Here is a 27,187-nt window from a genome sequence, read left to right as displayed (position 1 = left end):
TTGCTTGAATGCTGGCTTGCAGGGCCTGACACCAACCCGCTAGATTTTCGGAGGAACATTCCCCCTAAATGTTCAGAGGACCATAATGCACAGTTTAGCTTAGAGTCCTTCTCTGGCACTCGGACGATGATCAGCCGCCCCTGACATGGGGAAGACACGCTGTTGTGAGCCGCTCCTAACATGAAGTACACACGCTCCACAAGCAGCAGAAGCAAAAGGAACAGCAAACTCCCCCTTCCCTGTCAACATACGACCAAAGGTCCCAATGGGATTGGCTACCCAATCTTCCCTAAGGTTACTCATACCCCGGCCATTACCGCGAGGAGCTGGCCATAGGAGGAATTGCTGGGCAGGAGGCTAGGACCGCACAGAGGGGTCTATTTTTATTCCTTCATGTACGCGAGGTACCAATGGTACGCCATGCCCAGCCATTTACCAACCTGTTGTAATGATATAAAATATGTTTAATATTAAAATTGTTATTTTCTGCGTGCACAGTATTCCAGATACTTCCTTCAAAAGCTTCATCATCGAACAGCCTCTTATTTAAGATCGAAAAATATTTGCATCAAAAACATCCGAAAGACCATAGCTGTTGAACCATGCATAAACTCCACCAATAAACTCACCCGACAAATCATTAGGTAACTCGGTCGGAAATTATGGCTCCACTGGGAAACGCAATGGGCTTCATCGATACAAGCGAACGCAATCGGTGGCAACTGGCGTAACAACGATCCAAATCCGGTCGACTTCTCACCGGACACGACCGCTTCCGGCGAAATGAGCAGCACATCCAACTCTCCGTTTGTTATGGCATCCATCGTCCTGGCACGCACCCTAGAAGAAAAACAGATTAAATAGTGAATAAGGGATAGATCATTGAAAACTCTGTTGATCATACTTGGGCGACTGGTTCATGTGAAGGCATTGTGCGTTCAGGAAACCCGGAACCCCGTGCACCTGGTCCTCCATCAACGACACCAGGGGTGAAATGACCAGCGTGATACATTTCCGATGCTTCCGGTAGAGGTAGGCCGGCAGCTGATAGCAAAGCGATTTGCCCGATCCAGTGCTCAGGGTAACAAGGGTGGACATCCCGCAGAGGACTCTCATAACGGCACGCTCCTGTCCGGAGCGGAACTGCTGATGGCCGAACATCTTGAGTGCATCGAACACTGCTTTCGGTGTCTCCGGGAGAGATCCATCCGGGTTCAACTGGTAGAGGGAGCCAACCTTGTCCTTGTTCATAACGGTAAGCTCCAAAATGCCGGACTTCTTCAAAAAGTCCGTTGGGATAACGTGGCCAATATAATTAGGTTTCGTTTCAGCTGGAGGGGATGGTTCTTCTGGAAGATATTCATATTCGTTGTCTTCAGGTGTATCAGTTTCATCCAGCTTCCAAAGCGGATTGCTAGCAGCTGGAAGTTTCTCGATCTTGTTAGAATGAACAGCTAAGGACTGCGCATTGGCCATAGATTCGGCTTCTTCCAGCGTTGGGAACGGCGATTCTTCCGTATCATCCGCATCCAACGGCAGCAGCTGTTCTCCTTTGACCTTACAACTTCTTGCCATGTGACCAACTCCTCCACACTGGAAGCAGGTCAGCACACCTCCATCGCAACCGCCCATGTCCATATCCGGGCCGCTGAGCGCCGCAGCTTTCTTCTTCTTCCACAAGCTTTTCTTATACTTGCTGTAGTTTACCGTCTTCTTGCCACGGACAAAGACCTTCTTCCGGAGATCCACCCGAACGAAGTTTTCGTTCAGTTTTCCTGCCGCAGCTTTAGACCTCAAGGCGGCTTCCTTTGGAGTTAGAACTTCCTCGTCATCCGATTTCTTGGCTTTGACCTTGGCTTTCTTAACCGGGACGCCTTGAATGAAGCTCTCAACCACTTGGGTGCTTTTAATCAGCTCCCCAATATCTACCCTAGGAGCGTTGTTCAAACTCTCGATGCCGAATTCCAGTACGTAATCATTGAAGCCATCTTCCTTGTCAGGTTCTTCATCCGACACAGGAACCTTGACGGCCGGTTTCCTTGCAACACGTTTCTTGCCTTTCCCAGTATTTCCACCAATTCTGGGCGCTGATGGACTCTTTTTGGCGCTGCCAGAACGCCGTTTTCGCTCACCAGTCGAAGAGGGCTGTTTAGCCCTGGATTTACGCGCTACGGACTTTCTAGCAGGTTTGGCTTGGGGCGACACCTCTGCCTCAATTGGTTCAGTGACTTCTTGCGTCGGCTCCTCGTCATGCAAAGAATGGTCCCCGGCAGTTTCCTTAAAATCGGGATCTTTGTCGTCATCATCCGGATCGAAATCACCCCCTTCTTCCTCGCTTTCATTCGGTTGGTTGTATTGGATAGGTTTGCGCCCTCGGGTGGTGCGGCGAACTGGAACCTTTAAAGAGAAAAGTCACGTTTTAAATGAGAATTTTCAAATTAACGCCAAATAATGTTATCATTCTTCTTATATTTTTCGCTTATAATAGAGGTTGAAAACTTTTTTTTATCTTTATTAACGAGATAACCCTGGTCTAGTTCATCTCGGGACCAACCGCTTTACTTTTCTTCCGAAGGAAATCGTCACTATAACTTTTTAAGTCATAGGTGACTATCTTGGAGATGGGATTCGATCCCATGTCCTCGGAATGAGAGACGTATGTTCCAACCACTACAACAGGTCCGTCCCCTTTCGATTGACGCTAAAAGATCATTATTAGGTCTTTTCGTTATTATTCTGTTATTTTTTACATAGGTAATTCATTATTGCCACTAGCCGGAATAAGCAGTTTTAAGCCATTTTAATCCGTTTTTTCATAATTTTAAGCCATTTCAAGCAGTTTTTAGCCGTTTTTCCGTTATTTTAAGCTATTTTTAGCATTTTTAAGCCAATTTAAGCCGTATAAAGCCGTTTTTGCCATTGTAAGTTATTTTTAGCTAGAAGCCATTCTAAGCCGTTTTTAGCCATTTTAATCCGTTTTTGGCAGTTTAAAGCCATTTTCAGCCGGTTTTAGGCGTTTTAAGCCATTTCAATCCATTTTTAGGTATTTTAGGCCGTTTTAGGCCATTCCTAGCATTTTTAGGCCATTTCAAGCTTTTAGTTTCAAGCCATAGTTGGGTAACGCGCCCTGTGTAGCGTACTGAGGAGTCGTGGGATCGTAGTCCATCAGAACGACTTCATTATTTTTCATAATTTTGCATCTCATGTCAAAGTTGACATTTGTTTCTATGAACTTCAGATTTTTCTTCATTTTAAGCTGTTTTTAGCCATTTCCAAGCCATTTTAAGTGTGTTTAGGCCGTTTTACCATTTTAAACAATTTTTAGACGTTTTTAAACATTTTGAATCCATTTTTATCCATTTTAAGACTTTTTTAAACAGCCATTGCAAGCCATCCCGAGCAGAAGAAAATAACTACTGAATACCAAATTGAGGTATTCCATACCAGATAATTTCCAATACCTACAACCTGAATGAGGTATGAATGAGCCCTGCATAAGAGGTAAAATACCTCAAATAATACCTTCTGCATATTCTACAAATACCAAGCTGATAACTAGATCACTACCCAAAAAGGCATAACTGTCCCATATGGAAAAAATTGGCATTGAGAAAATAGCGCTCAAAGTTTGAAGTTTGGCTTCTCATACAAATTTTTATAATTTTCCAGTACATTTCTGCATGCCAATTCCATTGAGCACTACAGCACAGATTACTCATTTTGCTTCTATTGATCAGCAAAAAATATAAACTTGGCCACAATTCACGTTTTGCAGTTGCGAAGTTTATATAGATACTGTTATGCCTTTATTTTTCAATATGGAACTGCAACAACATCATATTTTTCCACAACATTTTCAAATAAAGTTTTTAAATTTTTGCATGTATAGTAAAGTATGTATTGAAACAAGAATGTTGGGATAAAAAAAGGTGTTGGTTCGAAAATCCATATGGGACAGTTATGCTGTTATGGGCAGATCAGGTATTGTAATACCTAAGTAATACGTGATGGGTTTTCATATAAAAGTGATTTTTTGCAATAATAGTTCAATACCTCCAGCAGTCCTCAATACCTATCGAATACTAAAATGATGTATTTTTAATTGTTTTAAACATTTTTTCAAATACCATTATACAGTCGCCTCTCCACATCTCGATACCAAAGGGACCATCGAGATAGGGAGAGATCGAGACAAAGAACAAATTTTTGATGAATACTAGATTGAAAAACACTCCGTTGCCAAGAAAGTAATAAACAAACAGATGCCATTTTGCGCTCCTAATTTGTTTTGAATCCCAAAACTTTGGTCTAGTAACCTATGATACTGGTCATATCGACATACGGAGAGAAAATTGGGAACAAACAATCAACAGATACACATCGAGATATGGAGATATCGAGATAAGGAGGATATCGAGATATGGAGAGAGAAAATGTATGCAGACCAGAGTTGGGAAAAAATCTGAAATTCATTCTACAGTAGCCAAACAAAGCCAATCGCAGTCAGCAAAGCCAGTGAAACTCACGCCTATCGCTACTGTAAGCAAAGAGCCTTGAAAATTGCAAAAAAACCCGTTGCTAAGGGCAACCCAAAACTACTGTAGAAAAATGTTCTACAGTTAACTCTCCCTTACTCGATATTGAAGGGACCATCGAGTTAGGGAGGTATCGAGTAACAGAACACAAAACCAGTGCAACTGCGATCTACGGGACCATCGAGTTAGCCATGAAAACCAACTTTTACTATGGTTCTCTAACTCGATATCGAGATACGGAATATCGAGTAAGGGAGAGTTAACTGTATTTCCCGCTGCATTTCTCGCATTTAGAACCTTCAATTACACTCACGATTTAGAAAATTCATGCACCCAACATAGGCTACTTGATGAGATTCACGTTTTTGAACTACTGTACTAGGAAAGCCACGTGATTTTCGCGAAATTCAAGCCTACTACTATTACCATTCCCAGCACTGATGCAGACTGAAGGGACTTTTGAAATCATCGAAATAGGGAGAGATATCGAGATGTAGAACATCGAGATGTGGAGAGTCGACTGTAATACCAAAATGAGGTATTGACAACTGAACAATACCTAATTTAGGTATGATACCAAAATATGGTATGCATAAGTTATTCCGAGTTATTCTTTCCTCCTTGGGATTGTAAGCAAATTTTAAACAGTTTTGGCCATTTTAAGCCGTTCCAAATCGTTTTTAGCCATTTTAAGCTATGTTAAACCATTTCAATTCATTTCTAGCCATTTTAAATCAATTATAAGCCTGTTTATTTAAGTCGTGTTTAGCTATTTTAAGCTTTTTTTATCCATTGGGTTCTTTAGAGAGCATGAGCATGAGTATTGATGACCGTACAATTCGTAGTTGCTACTCCGTGAATAATAAGAATAATCGAAATTGCACAAGGAACCAACAGACGGAGTAGCTTACTATCTTCAGTGTATAATTTCGAGAATTCAAAACATTATAAAGTCAATAATAGCACTGACCACGTCCTTACGGTCATCGAGAAAGGGAAGGCATGTTAGTGTGACATTAGAGTGATGCAAATTTTGAAATTCTGTTTTCACTATGATTAAACGATTTTTACTATGGTAAATGGCATCCTCCCAAAGTTTGAATTGATTCGAAAGAAATTTGACTGTGCACACGCCATTTGAAGTTTATATGAAGATTACTATAGAAAACGACAACCTTTTGTGTTCAACCCCCAATCTCATCGCCATGATATTTTGTGGAAAAGTGAACAATCTCCTCTCATGTGAAATCCTTTCAGCTACTGCTTTGCCGAAGGCCACATTTCGATTGAAAGTCAGGATCAGGCGTTGCAGAATTCGCTCTCATTTGAGAATGAAGCACGATCAAAGCAAGCAAAGAAAAACATCCCATCTGTTGCGGTCCACGATCGTCATTGTATCGCAAGGTGTAACAAGTCTGATAGATGGAAGCAGCGAGCGAGAGCCCCAACGAGAGAGCGATGATAAAATCCATTTTTCTCGCTTGTTTACCGTTGGGGATAGGTGTTTTTCTTTACTGGCACGATAAACAATCCACGAACATCCAATAACAACAGTGTCCCCCAGGCTTGGAGCATGTTTAGAGGGGTTTTATCATGCACTACTATCCCCCCAATCTGATCAAACTTGTAGCAGTATACGATAAACAGTCTCTCATAATGTGCAGCATGTTATGATAGTTACAGAGAGCGATACGTGAGAGATTCTCTCAATTTTCTCAGGATTCAATCCCTGGTCAGGATAAATTGTTATTCATCGTCATACAGTGGGTTTGCATTCAGTATGCTTCACCAGGCAGGCAACAGTGGTGCTCTTAGCGGGAAGATTAGATCAAAGTAATCCAGGCTACTATGTTCTACAGCAAAAAGGCAGTGTTGCTCTGAAAGCAATTAAATGATTATCTCAGCATGATTCAAATAGTCTTATCAGTCTTACCTAACAGAAGTAAAGGTATTATGTGAAATATGAAAAATACACCAACACTCGGAGTGTCAAGCCAAGCATTGTTTTTTTTGTTAAATAATATATAAATGCAATACAGTCGACTCTCCATAATTCGATATTCAAGGGACCATCGACTTAAAGAATTATCGAGTTATAGAACATACCGATAACAAAAATTTTAAAATCAAAGGCTCAAATTTATATATTCCTTATACTTTTATGATCACTTCTGCAAGTAGACAATATCATTTTGTTGATAGCATTTTGAAAAAATATATTCAGACATTTTTTTCAGAATATTCGAAAAATCCCTTATTTTTACTTTTTTTATGTTTTAAACATTTATTACAATTTGCAAGTCCTTTATTCACTGCCAAACCAGAAATGATCCATGTCTCCTTGTATAAAAAAGGGTTTTTAGATCGATATTTTCCTCCCACGTGGCATCGACTAGTGGAGACATCGAGTTATACAAACATCGACTTATGGAGACCATGATGTATGGGAATTTGAAGGGACCGCAAAATCCATCGAGTTATAGAATATATCGAGTTATAGAACATCGAGTTGTGGAAAGTCGACTGTATTCAAACCGTTTTCGCGATAAAGATGTGTGCAAACATATTTCACTCATTGAAAATAGAAGCATGAAATGGGCTCACCAATTGATAATCCATCGTTGGCAACGTAGCTCCAAATCACTTGAATTTCGTCACCAGCAAGATCCAAATTAATAACGAGCCGGGTTGCTTGTGCTTTACGAAGCACTGCCCAGCAAAACGCGCGAAAACGAAAACCAAAACTTCTCCAGCGATGCAAAACCGAACCGTCCTGATTGGGCTTCACAAAGCGCTACCCGGCAAGACGAAACGAAAACGAAAAAACAAGTTCGGCTATGCAAAAACGAAAACCAAAATTTCCTCCGCGCTGCAAAATCCAACCGTCCTGCTTTGGCTTTTGCCGACGGGTGACTCAAACGCGATTTCCATACTAAATTGAAACGTATTTAAAAAATAGTTCCAGGGCACGGAAAATTATGAAACTTTGGATTCTGGCTCAGTTTTTAACGTAGATTCAGAATATGTAAAAAACAGGATACCCCTAAACAAACTTATTGTAAGCTATTTATAGCAGTTTTAAGCCGTTTGAAGCAGTTTTTTGCCATTATAAGCCATTTTGATCACTTTTAGACCGTTTTAAGCCGTTATTATCCATTTAAAGCCATTAGCAATTTTTAAGTTTTTAATCATTTCAAACCGTTATCTGCCATTTCAAGCCGTTGCTAAATTTTAGGCCGTTTTAAGTCATTATTTTATACCTTTTAATGCCATTTAAGCCGTTTTAAGGATTTTTAGCTATTCTTAGACGTTTCTAGCCGCCATTTCAAGCTTTTTTGGTTCCTCTTTTTTCCATTTTAAGTCGTTTTAAGTCATTTTGAAACCAAGCCATTTTACGCTGTTTTTAGCCCTTTTAAACAATTTAAAGCCGTTGTAAGCCGTTTTTTTTATTTATTTTAAGCCATTTTATATCTTTTTAATAATTTTAAACTCGTTTTTAATTATGAAACGTGGTTTACGGCTAACCAGCCGAGTGGAAGTTTAACAACTACCGAAAAGCTAAACATTACATATAATTTGCAATTGGATTAGATGGACAAATTGATGTGAAGATTTGCGAAAAAGTTACACGTCTTCTCAGTGAGAATCGAACTCACGACTCCCCGATCTCTAGTTGGGGCGCGTTAACCACTACGCCACTTTGCGAAAAAGGACCACGTGATTGTTGAGCTGAAATCGAATTCAGGTTAACTTCTGCGTTCATGAGTCCTCTCATGGCGTAGTGGTTAACGCGCCCCAACTAGAGATCGGGGAGTCGTGAGTTCGATTCTCACTGAGAAGACGTGTAACTTTTTCGCAAATCTTCACATCAATTTGTCCATCTAATCCAATTGCAAATTATATGTAATGTTTAGCTTTTCGGTAGTTGTTAATTTTAAACTGTTTAAAGCCGTCTTAGCTATTTTAAGCAATTTTTAGCTGTTTTTTATTTTTTTTAAGTTATTTTAAGCCGTTTTAGGCCCTTTTCCATATAGAACTGTTTAAACCATTTGAAGCAATTATAAGACGGTTTATTTAAGTCGTTTTTAGCTATGTTAAACCGTTTTTATAAATTGTAAGCTATTTTTAGCAGTTTTAGAGATATAGTAGTCGGGTTAAGAATGGATATCACTTCTAGTACTGCATTTATTCCCTTGATGCTGCAAAAAGTACTCAAATTTGCCATATGGCAGTACACTTTTCACGGCATTCTATATTTTGCTCTATTACCTTATGTGCCATAAAACTTTGCGCAACTGCAAGGAACATGGTGTTCTTTATTTTGTCTTTGCTTTTAAACAATTTTAAGCCGTTTGAATCTGTTTTTGCCATTATAAGCCATTTTGATCTAGTTTAGGGCTTTTTAAGCCGTTATTAGCAATTAAGCCATTTTAAGTCGTTCTAGCCATTTTTATCAGTTTTAAGCCTTTTTAAGTCGTTTTTGCCATTTTAGGACGTTTTTTTGCCATTTTAAGTCGATTTGTGCCATTTTTTAACCAGTTGGAGCAATCAGAGCCATTTGAGGCCGTATTTAGTAATTTCAAGCCGTCATCTGCCTTTTTGAGCCAATTTCAAGCATTTTAAGCAATTTTAAGCATTTTGAGCCATTTTTAGCTAATTTTAGCATTTTTGAGCCATTTTAAGTCGTTTTTGCTATTTAAGGTCATTTCCTAATTTTTTTCCTAGAACTGTCACTTAGGAATACAAATTAGATTCTCTCGGTGTTTTTTTTTTTTTTTTGCTAAAAAAGTGTTTTCAGTGTGGGTTTTTCGTTTTTCTCTAGGGATCCATAATACGCTAAGGGCCCAGAACTGGCTTCGACTCCCTTATTCAGATATTTGTCTAAAGATTCTATAACGACTGTCCTGAGGAATTACTCCATAAAATTAGTTCGAGATACCTCTAAGAATTCAACTTGTATTTTTTTTTTTAAGAATAACCTAAACTTCTGGTACTTCAGAGTCTAAACCATCAATTACTACAGTAATTTCTCCAAAGATTTTTCACTAATTTTTCAAGAAAACCTTGTTTATCCAGTGATTTTTCAATCGATTTCGCTAGAATTTCATCCAAGATTTAGGATATTTTTAAGAACTCAAGAAATAACCACCCCCCCCACCTTCAGATTTGTCGTTCGGTTATTCAGGGAATTTCTCTTAGAATACCTTTTGAAAATACTTCAGATATTTTTTCGGAAATTCCAGCAGATTCCAAAGTTTTCCAATAATATGCGTAGGAATTTTTCCAGTGAATCGTCAAAGTTATTTTTCTTCTTCTTCTTCTTTCTGGCGCTACATCACAACTGAGACAGAGCCAGCTTCTCAGCTTAGCTGAGACAGCTCAGCTGCTTATAAGCACTTTCACAGTTATTAACTGAGAGCTTTTTTGGCAATTGACCATTTTTGCGTTCTGCATGCACGAAGATACTCTATGCCTGAATAGCTGCGCGTTTACCGCTACAGTTATGTGGGTCCCCAAGGTTATGTTTAATTAATTTAATGAAAAAAAACTTAAACTTAAATATCCAAAAAATAAATATCTTTCAAATAAATCCTATAGCAACCTTTGACAAAAGCTCGGAAGAAATTTCTGATAAACTCTTACGAGGCTATCTGAAAAACTCGCTAACTGCTGAGGATATCTCGTAGGTTTATCCAGATAAATTGCTAAGATAGTTATTGAAAAATAATCAATTGAATCCCTACAAAATCCTGAATAATTTCTTGGAGGCATGCCGTAAAAATATCAAACATAATCCCCAAAGAAGCTTAAGAAGAAATTTGCGGAATAATTGCTGTAGTATTTGCTGGTGTGAAACCTCAAATCAAATTTTGATGAAGCCATAAAACTACTTGAAAAATTACTCGATAATGGTTTGGAACAACTGCAGAAGTAATTCGTAGGCGGGGACGGACCTGGTGTAGTGGTTGGAACACACGCCGAGGACCTGGGATCAAATCCCACCCCCGAGATAGTCACTTATGACTTAAAAAGTTATAGTGACGACTTCCTTAGGAAGGGAAGTAAAGCCGTTGGTCCCGAGATGAACTAGCCCAGGGCTAAAAATATCGTTAATGAAGATAGAAAAAAAATAATTCGTAGATGAAATGTTGAAGAAATTTCTGAAAGAGCTTAACAATAGTTATTCACCAAATTGGTTGAGGAATTCCTGGAAAAGTTCTCCAAAAATTTACAGGAATCATTTTGGAGCAATTCTCGAAAACTTATTCAAACAGACTCAAGTCAAAAAAGTATATAAGGTACCGCGGGGCAAGTGGGTAAATGGGGCAAGTGAAAATAATTGGTATATTTTACTGAATATGTAAATTAACGTTTTAAACTCATGCGTAAACCTTCGAGGCCATTCAGAACATTACGATAGGTAAGAGATTCCTGAGATTTTTCAACCATTATTGCATAATACAGCGAAAGATTGTTAACCTTTTGAATATAACTCCGTAACAAGTTAGCGGCGTGCAATCTTATTTTAATATTTTCAGCGGAAAAAAGTTGCGGAAAATAATTTTTTGTACCACGTTTAAGTTGTCCCCTCTGACAGTTTTAAACTGCAATGAAAAAAGTTTTAGAATTAATTCGACATAGAACTAAAAATAACTAAACTATAACACCGTCAATTTTCCAATCACGTGGGGCAAGTGAAAAGTTTCTCATTAGAGATTAAATTTGTGTTTTCTCTTTAGGTAGCTATAAGTATATAAGGTGCGCAATTATCATAGAATAGCTGAACGTGCTGATAATTCAAGAAACACTATACTCAAAGCGTTAAAAGCTATTATCATGGCATTTCTCTAAATAAAGGTTGCCAAATATTATGATATTAATATGTGTACTTCGGACAGCTGATTAAAAGTAAGACGTTGATTAAAAAGTTCCAATATAAGAGAACGCACGGAAATCTCGTACAATATCTATGTAAAGCTAGTTCAAAACATAAAAAAATGGGGTATTGGTCTACCCACATAAGAAAGTTTCGAAATACTTTATTGAAGGATTCCGTTTGATTTCTCACAAAGAGTTATCCGACGTCAAATCCGATTTTCATAAAAAAACAAATAACGAGCGGTGAAAATTCTACAGAGCAGAAAAGCAATTGCTGTCCCATGATGTAAGAACTAGCAGGAAATGTTGCAGTTATAATGTTGTCGAATCATTTCACCTAACATAACTGAACAGAAGAAACTTCAAGTAACAAGAATAAAATGTTCTTTGTTTACATGTTATTTATGTTATTGTTCATTGGGACGCCTTAATAAATGTTAAAGGTAATAGGAATCGTGAATATATCTGTTAGTTTTTGAAATTATTGCTCAAAACGGTAAACTTTTCACTTGCCCCACTTATGAGGCAAGTCAAAAGTAAAGAGACGTTTTTCAAAAACTTTTTCTGTACTTTTTTCTTCAAGCTTACATAAGAATCAATTTCAGCATACTGCTTATATTTGGTGGAAGTCAAGCTAAAAAATATACATGACCTCATTTGTTTTAATTTAAAGTCTTTAGAACTTGAAGAATCCCACCTATGCGAAATCCATTACCCACTTGCCCCACGGTACCTTAAACTTGTTTTATCGATTCTACGTGTTTCGCAGACGAAATTCTATACATTTTGCACTAAACCAACTCGATTTTTCACTTTTAGAACGTTTACTTTCCGGATTTACCAAACGACGAAAGTAAGATTTTCAACTTTTGCTACCTAACCACTACTTTCGCCGCTCCGCTGTATGGAGAGACAAAGTGACTTAACCACGAATCGAAACAAAACATTACTTGAGTCGATTTTACACTGGTAGAAAAACGTCGAAAGTAACTGAATAAATCGGCTTATCATTTTGTAATAAAATTTTTGTGGGAAATAACAGGATCTCCCTAGTTTTTGAATGCGAGCTTATTGTATGCAAAATTTAAGCAATGTACACGGCGAAAAAATGTCAAAAAGGTGATTCATTTTAAAACAGTTTTAGAAGACAGGTTGTGATTCTTTTGAATTAATTTTCTCAAAACCGTATGGAAGTTACTTACGTCGATTTGAAAAAGTGATCGAGAATTCCTAAGATAAATTGTAAATAGGATTCATATGAAAATGGCTGGAGAATTAACTGAAAAATGGCGAATACTTGCAGGGGTGTCTGGAATAACCTTTAACGAATTTCTTCTAAAACTCTAAAGATTTTCTCGGAAAAACTCCTGTAGGAATATTTGGAAAATATGCCTGGTCAAACTAGAATTGGTGGAGAAAATTCTGAAGGAAATCCTGCAATAGCGTTCTGTTCAATTTCAAAGTAGGTAATCACGGTGCAAATTCCTGGAGAGGTATTTCGTTTTATAATTCTTTGCGCGAGGGGAAAGAAAATTGTAACTTTAGAGACCATTTTGGTTAAGAAAGAGTCTTTAGAGACATTCCGTTAAAAATAGAGACTGTAGAGAGCTCGAAGAATCTGTGAAAAATAATAATCTGAAAAACCTGTTGATTAAACGCTTAAAACGTCTCTCAAAATTTCACTAGAGGCTCAAGTATTTTGCACCAGAGTCCCCTGCATGCAGAATAAGGAAAAGCATGGCTTTAGAGACCATTTAGATTGAAATAGAGACTTTAGAAACCTTCCATTAAAAATGGGTTAAAAGCTTGCAAAACTCACCTTCTTGGCTTGAAGAACTACCTTCTTCGCCTTGGCCTTAACGGGAACCTTCTTCCGCGCGCGTTTCGTCTTTGGCCCTTCTTCTTCAACCAGCTGATGATCTTCTTTCCCTTCCGGATCCTTATTTTCCACCCCACCTCCTCCACCAACTCCTCCAGGAGCAACCTCTTTTGGAACGTCTTTCTTCAACTCGTCGGCCACCACCTTCGATTCTGCCTTCAGATTGACGGTAGTGAAAACCTTCCGCTTCTTGGTCACGTGTCGGATCACGCCGGAGTTGAAAGAACTGTTGGCGCTGGCGCGGCCACCTTCGTCTTCACTGTTCTCTACCACTCCGTCAGAATCGGACTGAACCGCCCGATCGTACGCCGTGTTTTGAGCGACGCAAATCTGATCCTGTGCTCCTGGTGCTTCGCTTGCAAACGAGTTCATACTGAGGGACGATATTCCAAAGCTGCTGGAAGTGTCCACCGGAGTGGAGAGGTCCGAGATGGAAACGGAACTGATGTTCCTCAGGCCAAACTTTTTCGCATGTGCACCTGCACTGCTCACAGGAGTGAGAGCCCCGGCATCTACGCCCTGTCGATTGAGCCATCTTTCGTCCAGTTCGTTCACCAGGGCCTTAGAATCTGCCTGGACTTCCTTATTGGAGGCACTCGTTTGAGATGGCGATATCTCAACAGATTGTTTCGATTTCTCATACAGAAGGGTTTCCAGATCGGGTAAGGAATCTTTCCAACTGTTCATGGATGGGGAACTGGACACGGCTCCCGACTGGGACATCCTCAAACTTGAGAGAGATTTGCGAGGATTTCGCTTAGGTATCAGCGTGGAAGTTTCAAGCATGAGTTTCGGCGGAGCTTTCGCTTTCTGTTTGTTCACCGGTTGCTCCTTAGGCTTCTCAGGAATCACAGGGGCCTTCCTTCGGGGTAGATTCCATGCATTGGCATTCTGTTCGGATAGTTGTTCCGCTTCGAATTCCGTTACCCGCCCATCGATCTGATCCGTCAGCAGGGCACTAATCGAGACATTGGCCGTGGACAGATCACTCAAGTTGGAGAATCCCCCCATGGAACAATCCTGGGACAAACTGCCCTCCATCTGCGATATCAACGAGCTGTCGAAATCGTCATCGTCCAAGAGGGCATCCTGCAAGGTATTCTCCAGAAGCGACGTCTTCAGCTTGTAGTACATCTTGTAAGCATTCCGGACGTCCACGCTGGAATCCCGAATGTCGTACTGAGAAAGCACCTATCGTTAGTTCACCTCGAAAACTCTAAATAACATTATTTTCATACCTTAGACGGGATCCGGCCATTCTCCTTACGGAACTTTCGTTCCCATTTCTTTACGATGCACTTGTACTTCTGATACTTGCTGCGAAACACCGGATCTTCCATGATCTCTCTGCTGGACAGTGAACATGCCACCCAGCACCTTTATCTCATTGCAGTGTAATCAGCTGGAACTGAACTGAACTAGCTAGGAAGATAGAGAAAAATGCATCCCGTGGGAAGGTGCGAAGAACGAACGGTAAAATTTGGAAGATGGTTCGGGTCGAAACGCGCGCGAACATGATCAAAACAAAAAAGATCCATAAACGAGGGAGTGGTCACATGCGCGGGGCGGAGACGAATGATTCGTCTGAATCGGACGATAGACATGATTTTGAGTGAAAAGGCTTTTTCTAACATCAGCAAATCTTGCGTTTTTTTTTCAAAACGTCCTGATGGCTGGGACGCTGATCATAAAGGGTCAAACTAGTGATCCTTTATGAGAGAGATTCGCGGACGCTGACATTTCTGACAAAGTGTGAGCCAATCGAGCAGCAAGAACTGTCAAAGCGTGAACCAAACGAGCATGTATTATGTTTGTTTTGAACTTTTCTTGAGGAGTAATGTAATCCGCTTGAAATTATTTCGGTAACAGTTGTTTTGCATGGAGCAAAATATATGAAATGTTTTCCTTTTTTGAATTTTTGTCAATGTTGTGTCGCCAGCACTAAATTGAAGTTCGGAAGTCCAGACTTCCGACTTCCGAAGTTTTTTGACATTTGAATTTGGCAGATACGGTATGATGAGTTATAACTTGTTTTGGTTAACAGAATCGGAAGGTAAACAGAGGGATATTTTTTCTTATTAATATTGTGTAAAACTGTGTTTTTCAACATCTTTATAGTATTATCAATAATCTTCGATCGTCAGAAATGGCCAGTCCGATTATTCAAACAGTACGGCACCAGCATGCCTAACCTAATACCGTTTATCATGCGCTCTACGGGTATTATTTTCTGGGAATTTCCAGAATGGTGCTTGCCAGAATCTATGGGAAATCTTTATCCACCATCGGTTATTGGATCGTCAGATACGAACAAAACGGGATCTATAAGAGAAAACAGCGAAAGCAGGTATATAAGAAATTCAGTGGCGCAATGAGGGAATGGCTGGTGGATCTTTACCGTCGAGAACCTGTTCTGTTCCTTGAAGAGACAAAGCAAAAATTCCACAGAAGATTTTTTACAACCATCAGTGTGTCATCCATATGTATCATCCTTCACGAAGCAGGGATGACATGGAAGTGCATTGAACGGAGAGCGATACAGATCCGGGAGGACGAAATAACAAGATTTGTTCGAGAAATGTTGGCAATTCCCTGGGATCTCTGTAATCTTGTGTTTCTGGACGAGGTCAGCTTCGACAATCGTGATATGCTACGCAAGAAGGGATACGGCGTGATTGGACAAAAAATCCTATATCGTGGGGAGTTTTGTAGGAAACCACGAGTGTCCTTTTTATGCTTCCTAGGTATTGGAGGAATGCTAGAAAGCTTCTGGACCGAGGGAACTTTTAATCGAAAGAAGTTTTTTCAATGTTGCCGTAACTTTGCGTTGAAGAACAGAGAGGTACAAAAATATCCTGGATTTCATTCCGTCTGGATTTTAGATGGGGCAAGAATTCACTGCGACGTGAATATAATACGATATCTATGATCAATCGGCATAATCCCAATTTTTTTACCTGCGTATTGCCCTTTCTTCTGAGATGATTGAGTCAGGGATACGAGCGGAGTAAAACACAAACACGTCTGTATAGTTTGACTTTCAGATTGGAATGGTTTTATTACACGGTAAAATACATAATATCAAAACGGTTCAAGGTGTGTATGAATTCAGGTAATGTAAGTTACACACTCAACTAAAGGTGATCAGATTGATCCCAACACCCCTCCTCAAACTTATCACTTCTTAATCCCCAAAGTAGAACAGTGCTTGTTGAAGGAGGCGGGAGGCAGACCTTTCGTCAACATATCCGCCGGTTGCTCGCTGCTCTGCATATACTGGATTGTCACTTTTCGCTTCATAACACACTCCTTGATAAACTGCAATTTCACGTCTGTGTGCTTGAGCTTCTTCGAAGGACCCTCTGATTGAGCAATCGCAATGGCCGACTGGTTATCCTCAAATATAACAACGGTATCATTATCCAGTATGTTCAGCTCCTTGAATAACTTTGAAATCCATAGTGATTCACAAATACAGTCGGATAAGGCGCTACATTCTGACTCCGTAGATGACAAAGCGATAGTTCGTTGCTTACGAGTACTCCAGGAAGTAGTAGCTCCATACGTCTGAAATACGTACCCCGAAACAGAGTGGCGATCATTGGGATCGGTTGCCCAATTTGCGTCTGCGAAACCAGTGATCTGCTTTGCCGATTCCTGTCTTTTATACACCAAGCCATGCTGCATCGTTCCTTTCAAGAATCGTAGTATTCTTTTGGCATATGTCCAGTGTTCCTGAGAAGGATTGCACTGAAATTGGCTGAAGTATGAAACAGCCGCACTTATATCAGGACGTGTGGTTACCATCAGGTATGTGAGGCAACCTATTAACTCACGGTAGGGTTTCTCGAGCTTTTCTACCTCCGATGACTTCTGTAGCTGCAAGTTCGTGGCCATTGGCGTTGAGGCCGGCTTGCATGCTTCCATACCGAAACGCTTAAGGATCGCCTCGGTGTAGCTTGGCTGACTCAACTTCATTTCTCCCTTCTTGATATCTCGCTCGATCCGGATGCCCAAAAACATTTGAGCTTCGCCCAAATCCTCCATGCGAAATTCTCTTAACAGCAATCGTTTGACCGTCTCGACTTCCTGCAGATTCTTCGACATAATAAGAGCATCATCGACGTACAACACGAGATAAACGGGACCGAACTTCCCTTGGCGAACATACAGACAACTATCTTCCACACAGCGCCGGAATCCAATCTTCTTCACGAATTCGTCGAATCTATCGTTCCAGGTCTTGGAAGATTGCTTCAGCCCATAGATTGATTTGCGAAGCTTGCACACTTTCTCCCCCTCCTCAAATCCTTCGGGCTGACGCATGTATATGTCTTCAGTGAGGACGCCGTTGAGAAATGCTGCCTTGACGTCCATTTGGTGGACAACGAAGCCGTGATGATTTGCCAAGGCCAGCATCATTCGCACAGTTGACATCTTGATGACAGGGGCGTACGTTTCATGGAAATCGTACCCATAACGCTGGGTAAATCCCTTTGCGACCAACCTAGCCTTCCTTTTGTGAATTGAACCATCAGGGTTGGTTTTCAAGCGGAATACCCACTTACAGTCCACTGGTTTTCGACCTTTTGGAAGGTCGACCAGTTCCCACGTCTCATTATCAGCCAAAGACTTGAGTTCCTCGTCTACGGCTACTTTCCAATCGGGCCAATCATCCCGTTTTCGTAGTTCCTCGATTGTGGCTGGTAAGTTGTCCACGTAGCTTTCTGCGTTGAGAGCGAAAGCCACGCAAGAATAGTCTTCCATTCTCGTTGGTGGTTTGCGAACTCGTTCACTTCGACGGATTTCTAGGGGATCTCTCTCTTCAGGGTCGTTTTCTTCGCAGTCATCGAATACCTCATCTTGGCTGACGTCAAGCATCTCCAGCGGACGATCATAACCGTCTTCCGCAGCTACCTCCGGATTCACGCCGACCGGTCCAGGTTTGTTCAACGCAGTAGCCTCAGCTTCCGTTGTCGACGCCCGCAGTGGTCCAGCTAACTCCACAGTTTCGGAACCCTCATCCCCAACATTTTCGCTTTCCTCACGCAACAACTTAGCAGATTCTTCAACAGCAACATCACGGGCAATGAAGATTTTCCGCCCGTCCCACAGCCGATACCCATTAACACCGTATCCGACGAAGAAGCAAGGCTTACTACGCGACTCCAACTTGTTCCGCTTTTCCTTCGGTATAAAACTGAAAGCTCGACTACCGAAAATCCGGAACTTAGAAACGTCGGGCTTATGGCCGTACCACATCTCGTAGGGTGTTTTTCCGCTAGGCAACGCTGCTATTGGGCTCCGGTTGATAATGAAGACTGCTGTCAAGACCGCCTCGCACCACATATTTTTGTCCATCCCTGCATCCTCTATCATCGCCCTTGCCTTGTCCATAATGGTCCGGTTAAGCCGCTCGCTTACGCCATTTTGCTGCGGCGTGTACGGAACGGTGTACTCCAACTGTATACCCTTTACCCGGCAGAAATCGCGAAACTTCTCTCCCACATACTCGCCTCCATTATCGCACCTGAGGCGCGAAATTCTGCTGTCAAAGTGCGACTCTGCCATGGCCGCAAATGTCACAAATGCATCGTGAACCTCGTCTTTGGAGTGCAAAATATACACCGCCGAAAAATGGGTATAATCATCAGTAAAAGAAACGTAGTATCGCTTACCGTTCCATGCTGCGGGTTTCATACCTCCACACACGTCGCTGTGAATCAGCTCCAGCGGTCGTGTACTCCTAGGCAAGGGCGTCTCGATGAAGGGCCGCCGAGTCTGCTTTCCCTTCAAGCAGGGTTCACACAGCTTGCTTTCTGGCACTTCACTTTTCTTCAGCACTAAGCCTTTCACCATATCCTCATTTATCAATTTCATGAGTCCACTTTTTCCTATGTGGCCATACCGCCGATGCCACAATTCTTCATCACTCATCGTCTTTTCACTCAGTAGGGCTTTCGATTTCTTCACTTTCCGCACGTCCGAGTCCAGTTCGTAAAGGCAGTCTTCTCGTTTGGCAATGCAAACGATCTCACCGTCGCGCTTTATCACTGCGCTGTTCTTCTCGAACACAACTTCCATTCCCAACAGACCAACCCGTCGTATCGAGAACAAGTTGTACCGCAGTCCGGGAACATAAAGAACATCTCTCACAACGCACTTCTGTTGCTTCTTGCCAATTCGTGCAACCATGTTCACTGTTCCACTGTATTTACTCTCGAGCACTTGCCCGGACGCAACTTTTATAAACACGGGCTCATCGAGCTTCTTTACATCGCGCAACCACTCTGCCGTTCCAACCATATGGTCGGACGCCCCCGAGTCCAAAATCCACGTAACGGCACTGTTCGGCGAATCATTTGCACTGCCACCCGAACTACCACCAATCAGACTGCTAACGAAAGCCACTTCTTTTTCGCTCACGTGAGCTTTTCCCTTGTACACATTCTTCTTCTTCTCCTTTTCCGACACCTGATCCTTTCGATCCGGACACTCGGATCGTTTGTGTCCGAGCTTTCCACAGGAGAAACACTTCAACTTGCTCTTGCCTCGATAATCACTTTTCGGAAACGATTTCCCAGCGAATGCAGCAGATTCGTTTTCTGCCTGTGCATCGTCACTGTTCGCACGTTTCACACTTTCGTTCAGCAACCGCGCCCGCACGAAATCTAGCGTACACTGATTATCCGAAAGCGTCTCGAGCACTGTCACCAACTGACCGTAAGACCGCGGCATCGTTTGTAACAGGTAGAAAACGATCAACCGCTCCTCCAAGTTAATACCCGCTGATTGCAAATCGCGCACAATTCTGTCAAACACCAACAGATGCTCTTCCAACGAACCGCACTCATCGTATTTCATTGCCGACAACTTTTTGAGCAGAAAGAACTGGCCCGAAATTCCTTTCCGAGCGAATGCACTTTGCAAGGCCCTCCAGATTTCCACCGGCGTTCGCTTCTGCTTGACGTACTCAAGCTGCGAGTCCGCTATGTTCCGAATCAAGACCGATTTGCACTTCACGTCATTCACTCTTCTTTCCGCCAGCAACCTTTCCTTCTCCAACTTAACCTCAATTGCGTCGGTCGCAACAACACGATATTCCGGCACATCTTCCGCTGGCTGTTCGATACACGAGAGAAGCCCGAGCTCCTCCAAATGGACCTCCATCCGGAAGCTCCAATTAGCAAAATTGCTCCCGTCGAACAGATACACCTTTCTGTCCACTTCCATCGTGGAAAAACTCTCACTCGACCGAAAAAAAAAAAAACAAAATCCCTTCACTTCGATCCGACGAAACACGTTCGCACACGTTTTCTTCTGACGATCGCACACACGCGGTTTCAAAGAAACTTCCCGCCGGCAGGGCGTAGCGCTGGGCCCATAACCTGAGATGATTGAGTCAGGGATACGAGCGGAGTAAAACACAAACACGTCTGTATAGTTTGACTTTCAGATTGGAATGGTTTTATTACACGGTAAAATACATAATATCAAAACGGTTCAAGGTGTGTATGAATTCAGGTAATGTAAGTTACACACTCAACTAAAGGTGATCAGATTGATCCCAACATCTTCAACCCAATTGAGGTTATTTTTGGTTTGATTAAGAGAAAATTAAAGAAAGAACACGTTGAAGGAACTCCTGTTTTACCAGACGTTTGTGATATTATGGCTCGCTTCAGAGTTTATCCATGCGCTAAAATTTTTGGGCACTGTGGGTATCTACCTGGCGGTACATTTTTACCAGAAAAAGGTCTCCAGCACGATGTACTAAACTTTGACTTGAGTATCCAAACCAGATAAATAAATGAAGGCCATTTCTTTCAGAATATAAGAAATAAAACAAACAAAGAAGCATATATGACTTATCATTTTTATAAGCTTGACATAACATGTGATTTTAAACCACGAAACGTTACTTATGTATCTCACTGGTGATCCACGTCTTCACAGTCAACTACACTATTTGCCAATTGCAGGCTCAATTCCGTCTCCTCTGGGCGAACAGCCAACTCCATGGAATCCAACAGATCGTTTCTAACTAATCCACGTCGTTCCATCTCTTCCACCTTTAATAAAGCTCCATCCAACATATTTTTGCAGTCAAGTAAGGTCTTCTTCACGTTTCCAATTTCTCTCAGCCATCCACTGTTGTTGTTCTGTGCGACGATCATTCCTTTATGTACAGCTTCCAATCTGCTCGGTTCTGACGTGGCAACCCATCGAAAATACTTCGATAGTTGCGTTGGTGGTGCTGTAGATTGCTTCATTTCTCCCTGCTTGAATGCCTGTGCCGAATGGATGAAATTTGCCCACAGCAGCCATGAGCTGTAATGGCCTTCCAGGTGTGTACGAGTGTCCCGCAGCTCATCCGCTAAAGCAGAATCGTCTCGAACTGAATGTGCTCCAGCACGGTCCGTGTTTTGTGGTGAGAGTAGCTTACGTAGTATTGCTTGATGTTGAGCACTTGTTTGCACATTAGTTGACCAAACGTACACATAAACTCTCATCGTTTTTCACTTCCAGCTTCTCAAAATTCTGGCAGTAAGTGAATCAATCGCGTAGAACTTTTTTTTAGTGGTGTCTTGCAGTGTAATAAATTCGTTGGCATCATTTACGGTGGGATTTACGTTCTCCGACCATCGAGGGGTAACATCATCAAATACCACTTGCCGCTCAATTTTCGCCAACGCAATTTCCCACATACAATCGACGATATCGGTGGCAGTGTCTCCGTATATGACCATTCTCGTCCATTCCTTGGGGCGCAATTGGCTTTTGTAGAATCTTTGAAAGAAAATCCCGGTGAACGAGAACACGTACTTGCTGGTATCGTGCAAGTGATCAGCATCTTCAACTCCTTCAGCTTCACCTGTTCCTGTCTCATCCAAATCCAACTCTTCGTAATCGCAATACTCGCCAGCTTCCTCTGGGTTCCTAAAATTGAACATTTTATTCAACTTTCAAAGAGCCGTCAGCATAAATTTTTATAACTTACTGCAAAGTTCCGTCCATAATTGCTGTTTTTGGCTATTTTCCAACAAATATTTACTGCCACAAACTAACGATAGGAAAACTGAACGCGAAAATGTTATTGTTTTGATTTGCTAGTTACAGTGTTGCGAGATCATATGTTTTGAACAGAAAATAGCATCGGAAGTAGGCAAAGTTGCCAGTTGGCCAGCGACCTGCCGACAATTTTTGTCTAAATGCACAATATATAATTGTTGATTTTTCTGCTATTTATTAGTTTGGAAATGTAGCTCATAGATCTATGACGAAACAAAATACACTTTTTAGCAATGAGGAAGTCATGTCCGTGTTACAATATTTTTCTCAACGCCGAGCAAACTCAGCCCTGCTCGTCTGTTGCCAAATCATTCCATTTTTCTTCCGCTTATCTCTCACATAAAGGATCAGGGTTTATTCACAAATTTCATAACGCCAAAAATGGCCATTTTCGACACCCACCCACCCCCTCGTAACGCTTTTTGTATGAATATTTTACATTTTTTTTTATGAGCTGTAACAGCACGAGGACACCCACCCACCCCCTTCAGCGTTATGAAATTTGTGAATGGGCCCTCACTAGGTCAAACACACGGAAGGTACTGGCGGCTCTTTATTGCTACCCCAACGTGTCTTTGGTGCTAAAATGTAAACAATCGTACATAATAACGACCAAAAAATAGTGAAGGCGCTATCAATTTACTCGAAAACATCCATTTTGGGAATTTAGCAGTATTTTCTGATTAAATTGCCACCAGCGCACTGCAGTATCTTGTAGCAAATAACTGCTTGCAAACATTTTTTTATTCAAGCGCATTTATTTCCTGTAATTTTGCGAATAGTGGTTTTTATTTTTCCGCGTTATTGCGTGGTATGCACCTGAAACGTAAAGCGCTCAAGTAAATTTTCTCTTTTTTTACCATAGTAATTTTGACAGCTGATCCAGTATGAGCGAAGTGTCACTTTTACTTGCGGAATAAATAAGCGGCACATTTTTCCATAAGTTCTGTGCAAAATGATAGAACAAGAAACAGTCAAAGAATAATTCCGCTTCCGAAATTACGTGAGCTTGTACGCTGCTGTGAAGTAAAGCTAATTTCATAACGTCGGTAATCCGTTGGGAGGTTCTCAATCCATTGGTTATTGAAAACTACGAACAAACAGCTTGAACATAACTCTCAAACTCGTTTCATGAGTGTGTACTACTGGTACATGACGCTGGAGGTGGGCCCATCTCCGGTTAACACCAATCGTGACAACTTTCTAAACTTCGACTGTTCCTTTGTAGTATTTGATTTGTCCATGAAGCAATATATCCATGGTATACTAGATCACTATCGTTGAAAGTTTATCCCTCCCATGTTTGCAAGTAAATTTGGGCATGTCAGCGAGAACCGACAGTTCTTCACTGATGGGTCAAAAATGAATGATATAATTGGTTTCGGTGTTAACAACGTTTTTCATAGCGCCTTCTTCATGCTTCAAAAGTCACGTTCTGTGTATGTTGCTGAGCTAGCAGCTATACATTACATCAGTACTCTCCCACCCGAGCACTTCTTCATTTTTTTCCGACAGTCTAAGCTCTCTGGAGGCTGTTCGGTCAATGAAGCTGGTGAAGCACTCAGCGTACTTCCTGAATGAAATACGCCAAGCATTGAGTGCTTTGTCAAATCGCTCTTATACCATTACCACAGACAAACAGACGTAACACTTAGAACAAATCTGGATCAAAATCATAGTCACGAGGACATGTACGCCCAATGCTAAAATCGGTGTGTTTGGCCGACAGTCCAACAGATGGCGGTAGTGTGTAAACGTCAAACACGAACAAAAACGATGCAAGCGCTGCGAGTGGTAGATTAGCCACCTACCATATTTTTGAATCGACCGTTAAAAATGTGGTCGATGGACAATGATGAGAGTGTGACGTCTGTTTGTCTGTGCCATTACCCTAGCTTGGCCCCCTTCCCATTGCTCCATTCCGGGCAATGAGAAAGCGGACTATCTGGCTAAGATAGGCGTCAAAGAAGGCGATGTTTACGAGCGTCAAATTGCCTTCGAAGATTTTTTTGCATTAGCCCGTCGGGAGACCTTGATCAGCTGGCAACAGAAATGGAGAGACGGAGAAATGGGTAGATAGCTGCATTCCATAGTTCCACAGGTATCGAAAAAGCATGGTTCAAGGGGTTGGACATCAGCCTTCATTTCATTCGTGTCATATGTCAGCTTATGTCCAATCACTATTCGTTAAACGCGCATACCCACCGTATTGGGCTCTCAGAAAGCAATCTCTGTGTTTGCGGCGTGGCTTACCAGGATATCGAATATGTTGTGTGGGGATGCGGTGAGCATCGTGGCATCAGATGTCAGGGAAGTGTTGGCCCATGTCAGGGAAGTGTTGGCGGGCCTTGATTTAGAATATATGAATTTTATCTATCTGTTTTTGAGCGTATCAAAATCCGATTTTGATTGTCGTTCGTTCACCGTCTTTCTTTTTCCCCTTCAAATTGTCCTCCTCTCTTCGTGTCTCCCACAAACCGTTTTTGTTTAGATTCGTTACAGATCTGAACATCCTGTCCCTTCAAGCTTCATCAGCTCAGTAGTCTAAGTAGCTTAAGAAATCCCGAAAAATCCTTTCCTTTCCTGTTGTACAAATGTATTCCCTAACCTTGAAACTTCCCCAAACTAACATTGTTTTAAAAATAAATACAAATTTTAAAATGTAAATAATGTAAAAAAAGAAAAGTTTTCGGCTCTGTTATGCGTTACGGCGCCCGAGCCTGCCAAATAAACGAGATAAGTAAAACAATAAATAACGTCGATAAATAATGTAAAAACGCATAACAGACGCAAATCGAATAGAGCTGGCATTTTTGGGTGCTTTAGTGTTTATTCAAAAACTTTGTTCATTCTGGATCAGCTGTCGAATTTACTTTGGCAAAAAGGAGAAATTTTACTTGAGTGCTTTACTTTCCAAGTCTGTACTTGGCTTTACCGAAAAACTTCCAAAAGTCAGTAGAATTCAATACATTTATTGGCTGGTCCGCTGGATATGAAACACAGCGCGGCTGTTGTAAAGTTTTCAAAAACGCGCATTTGCTAAGTTAATATATTTCATAACGCTGAAATTGGCCATTTTAGATACCCACCGTAACCGTAACAACTTTTGGATACCCTCCCACCACCTCCAGTGTTAAGAATTGGTGAAAATTCTACGGAAAGGAATAATCGCGTTTGATTAAACACCGTAATGTTATCTCCCACAAGAATGAGGTAAAAACGTAGTAAAACCTCTGGGGAACACCACATGTCCTTTTGAGCAAATGCGCCAATATTCAGTATAAATGATCATATAGCTCTCGTACCCTTCTCTTTCCAGCAACAAGATCAAATGAGATTTTTTGTTTGTTGTTTTCATACGGGAACGGTTTCCGTATGAAAAGAAGCTATGTGCGCACGTGTTCAGGAAAGAGATAGATGATTAAACGTCAGATTGCCTTACACGCTCGTTCAAATCTACTCAAAAGAGAGTAACTTTGACTCACTTTTGAAGTTTCAAGTTAGCTGTCAAAAGTGAGTAACTTTATTTTATCAAAGTGAGTAACTTTTTACTCAACCATGAAAGAAAACGACCTTACTCACTTTTGAGTAAACACAAACATAGGGTAGGTGTACCAGTTATGGCCATAGTGGTTCCCTATTTCGCCATACGTGATAATTTGAATGTCTCATCGTTTTGAAAAGCTTTCTTGTGTTTTAGCAGTAAGATATAGGATATATCTTGATGTCAAAACATTCAACAAGATGAAAAATGTGAAAGCTATCCGAATTTCGCATATGGCCAAATAGGGAACCACTATGTCCATAACTGGTACACTTTCCCTATATGACTCACTTTGTAAACGTCAAAGACTTGTGAAAATTACGCGCGCTCGACCTGACAAATCCTCCGTTGTGGTGAAATTTCTTCCGTCGCCGTGATGTCGAACTGTTTTCAAAAACAGTCGAGATAAAAGCCGAGCCGGCAGAGCGCTTCGGAAGTCCAACCGGCGAACTCCAGATTAGTGCTGCGAAGTCAATATTCCTGATATCAAGTGAAGCGAGGTCGGATTGAAAATGACCAAGGTTTTGATCAAATAACCGCAAAAAATATAAACAGTAAGTTTTACCGTCGTTCTTTTTATTGGGCTAATTATCAATTCTTTACAGTCTACCCGGGAAGGCTACTGGATCGGTCAAACTACATCCTCCATGACTTTCATCAATCCCCCAGATATTTATAACATCCGGGGATCCATTCCAGAGCAGCGAAAATTTCAACACAAATATCACAATATTTTTACTTGTTATCATGTATTATTATTATGTATTATAATTTCAGATTAAACGAAGTGAGTAAGTGTTACTCCCATATTGACATTTGGCTATGTTACTCTAAAGTGAGTAACGATGGTGTTACTCACTTTTGAGCAGTTCCACTTTGTTCCGAAGTGAGTCGAAATCTACTCACTTTTGAGTAGATCTGAACGAGCGTGTATGGGCTGACTTTTCGGTACAGGCAGCTGTCAAACAAAATAAACAAACTGATGCGGCATAGTCAATCAAATCCTTTTCAAGCAGAGGTGTTCCGTTTTTCTCTATATGTTATGCTATATATTTGATTGACAGACTGCTCAAGGGAAGTGATTAAGGATCTGAAATGAATTGTCTACAAAGCTGCCAAGAAAGTGGAGACGCTAGATGGTTTTCTGTATTTCCAGCTTTAATACTACTACACAGCAAAAAATAATGTAATATGGCTCGATGTAATACTGATGGTAATACCGTAATACCACAGACAAAGTAATACCGTTGGTGTAAAAAAAAATCCCGATGTAATCGT

The 27,187-nt window shown here is 41.1% G+C and overlaps 2 protein-coding genes across 2 annotated transcripts in view; both read right to left on the bottom strand.

Moving 5' to 3' along the window:
• The window catches only part of LOC5574061 (ATP-dependent DNA helicase Q4), a 31,278-nt gene extending 16,462 nt beyond the window's left edge, over window positions 1-14,816 (bottom strand). The window contains exons 1-4 of the mRNA XM_021841903.1: window positions 14,532-14,816; window positions 13,234-14,472; window positions 905-2,397; window positions 630-840 (exon numbers count right to left, since the gene is read on the bottom strand). Coding sequence (XP_021697595.1) covers window positions 630-840; window positions 905-2,397; window positions 13,234-14,472; window positions 14,532-14,633 — 3,045 coding nt within the window. The 5' untranslated portion in view covers window positions 14,634-14,816. The remainder of the gene's footprint in view (window positions 1-629; window positions 841-904; window positions 2,398-13,233; window positions 14,473-14,531) is intronic.
• A 6,769-nt stretch (window positions 14,817-21,585) lies between these two features.
• LOC110675268 lies at window positions 21,586-22,517 on the bottom strand. Its single transcript, XM_021839752.1, has 2 exons — window positions 22,295-22,517; window positions 21,586-22,233 (listed from the first exon to the last, which is right to left on the bottom strand). Exons 1-2 carry the CDS (start codon window positions 22,309-22,311, stop codon window positions 21,813-21,815), a joined length of 438 nt encoding a protein of 145 aa, XP_021695444.1. The 5' UTR covers window positions 22,312-22,517; the 3' UTR covers window positions 21,586-21,812.
• Window positions 22,518-27,187: the final 4,670 nt, after the last annotated feature.

This window comes from Aedes aegypti, chromosome 2, assembly GCF_002204515.2.
Source record: "Aedes aegypti strain LVP_AGWG chromosome 2, AaegL5.0 Primary Assembly, whole genome shotgun sequence".
Classification (NCBI taxonomy): domain Eukaryota; kingdom Metazoa; phylum Arthropoda; class Insecta; order Diptera; family Culicidae; genus Aedes; species Aedes aegypti.
This window is presented reverse-complemented; position numbering and strand designations above follow the sequence as displayed.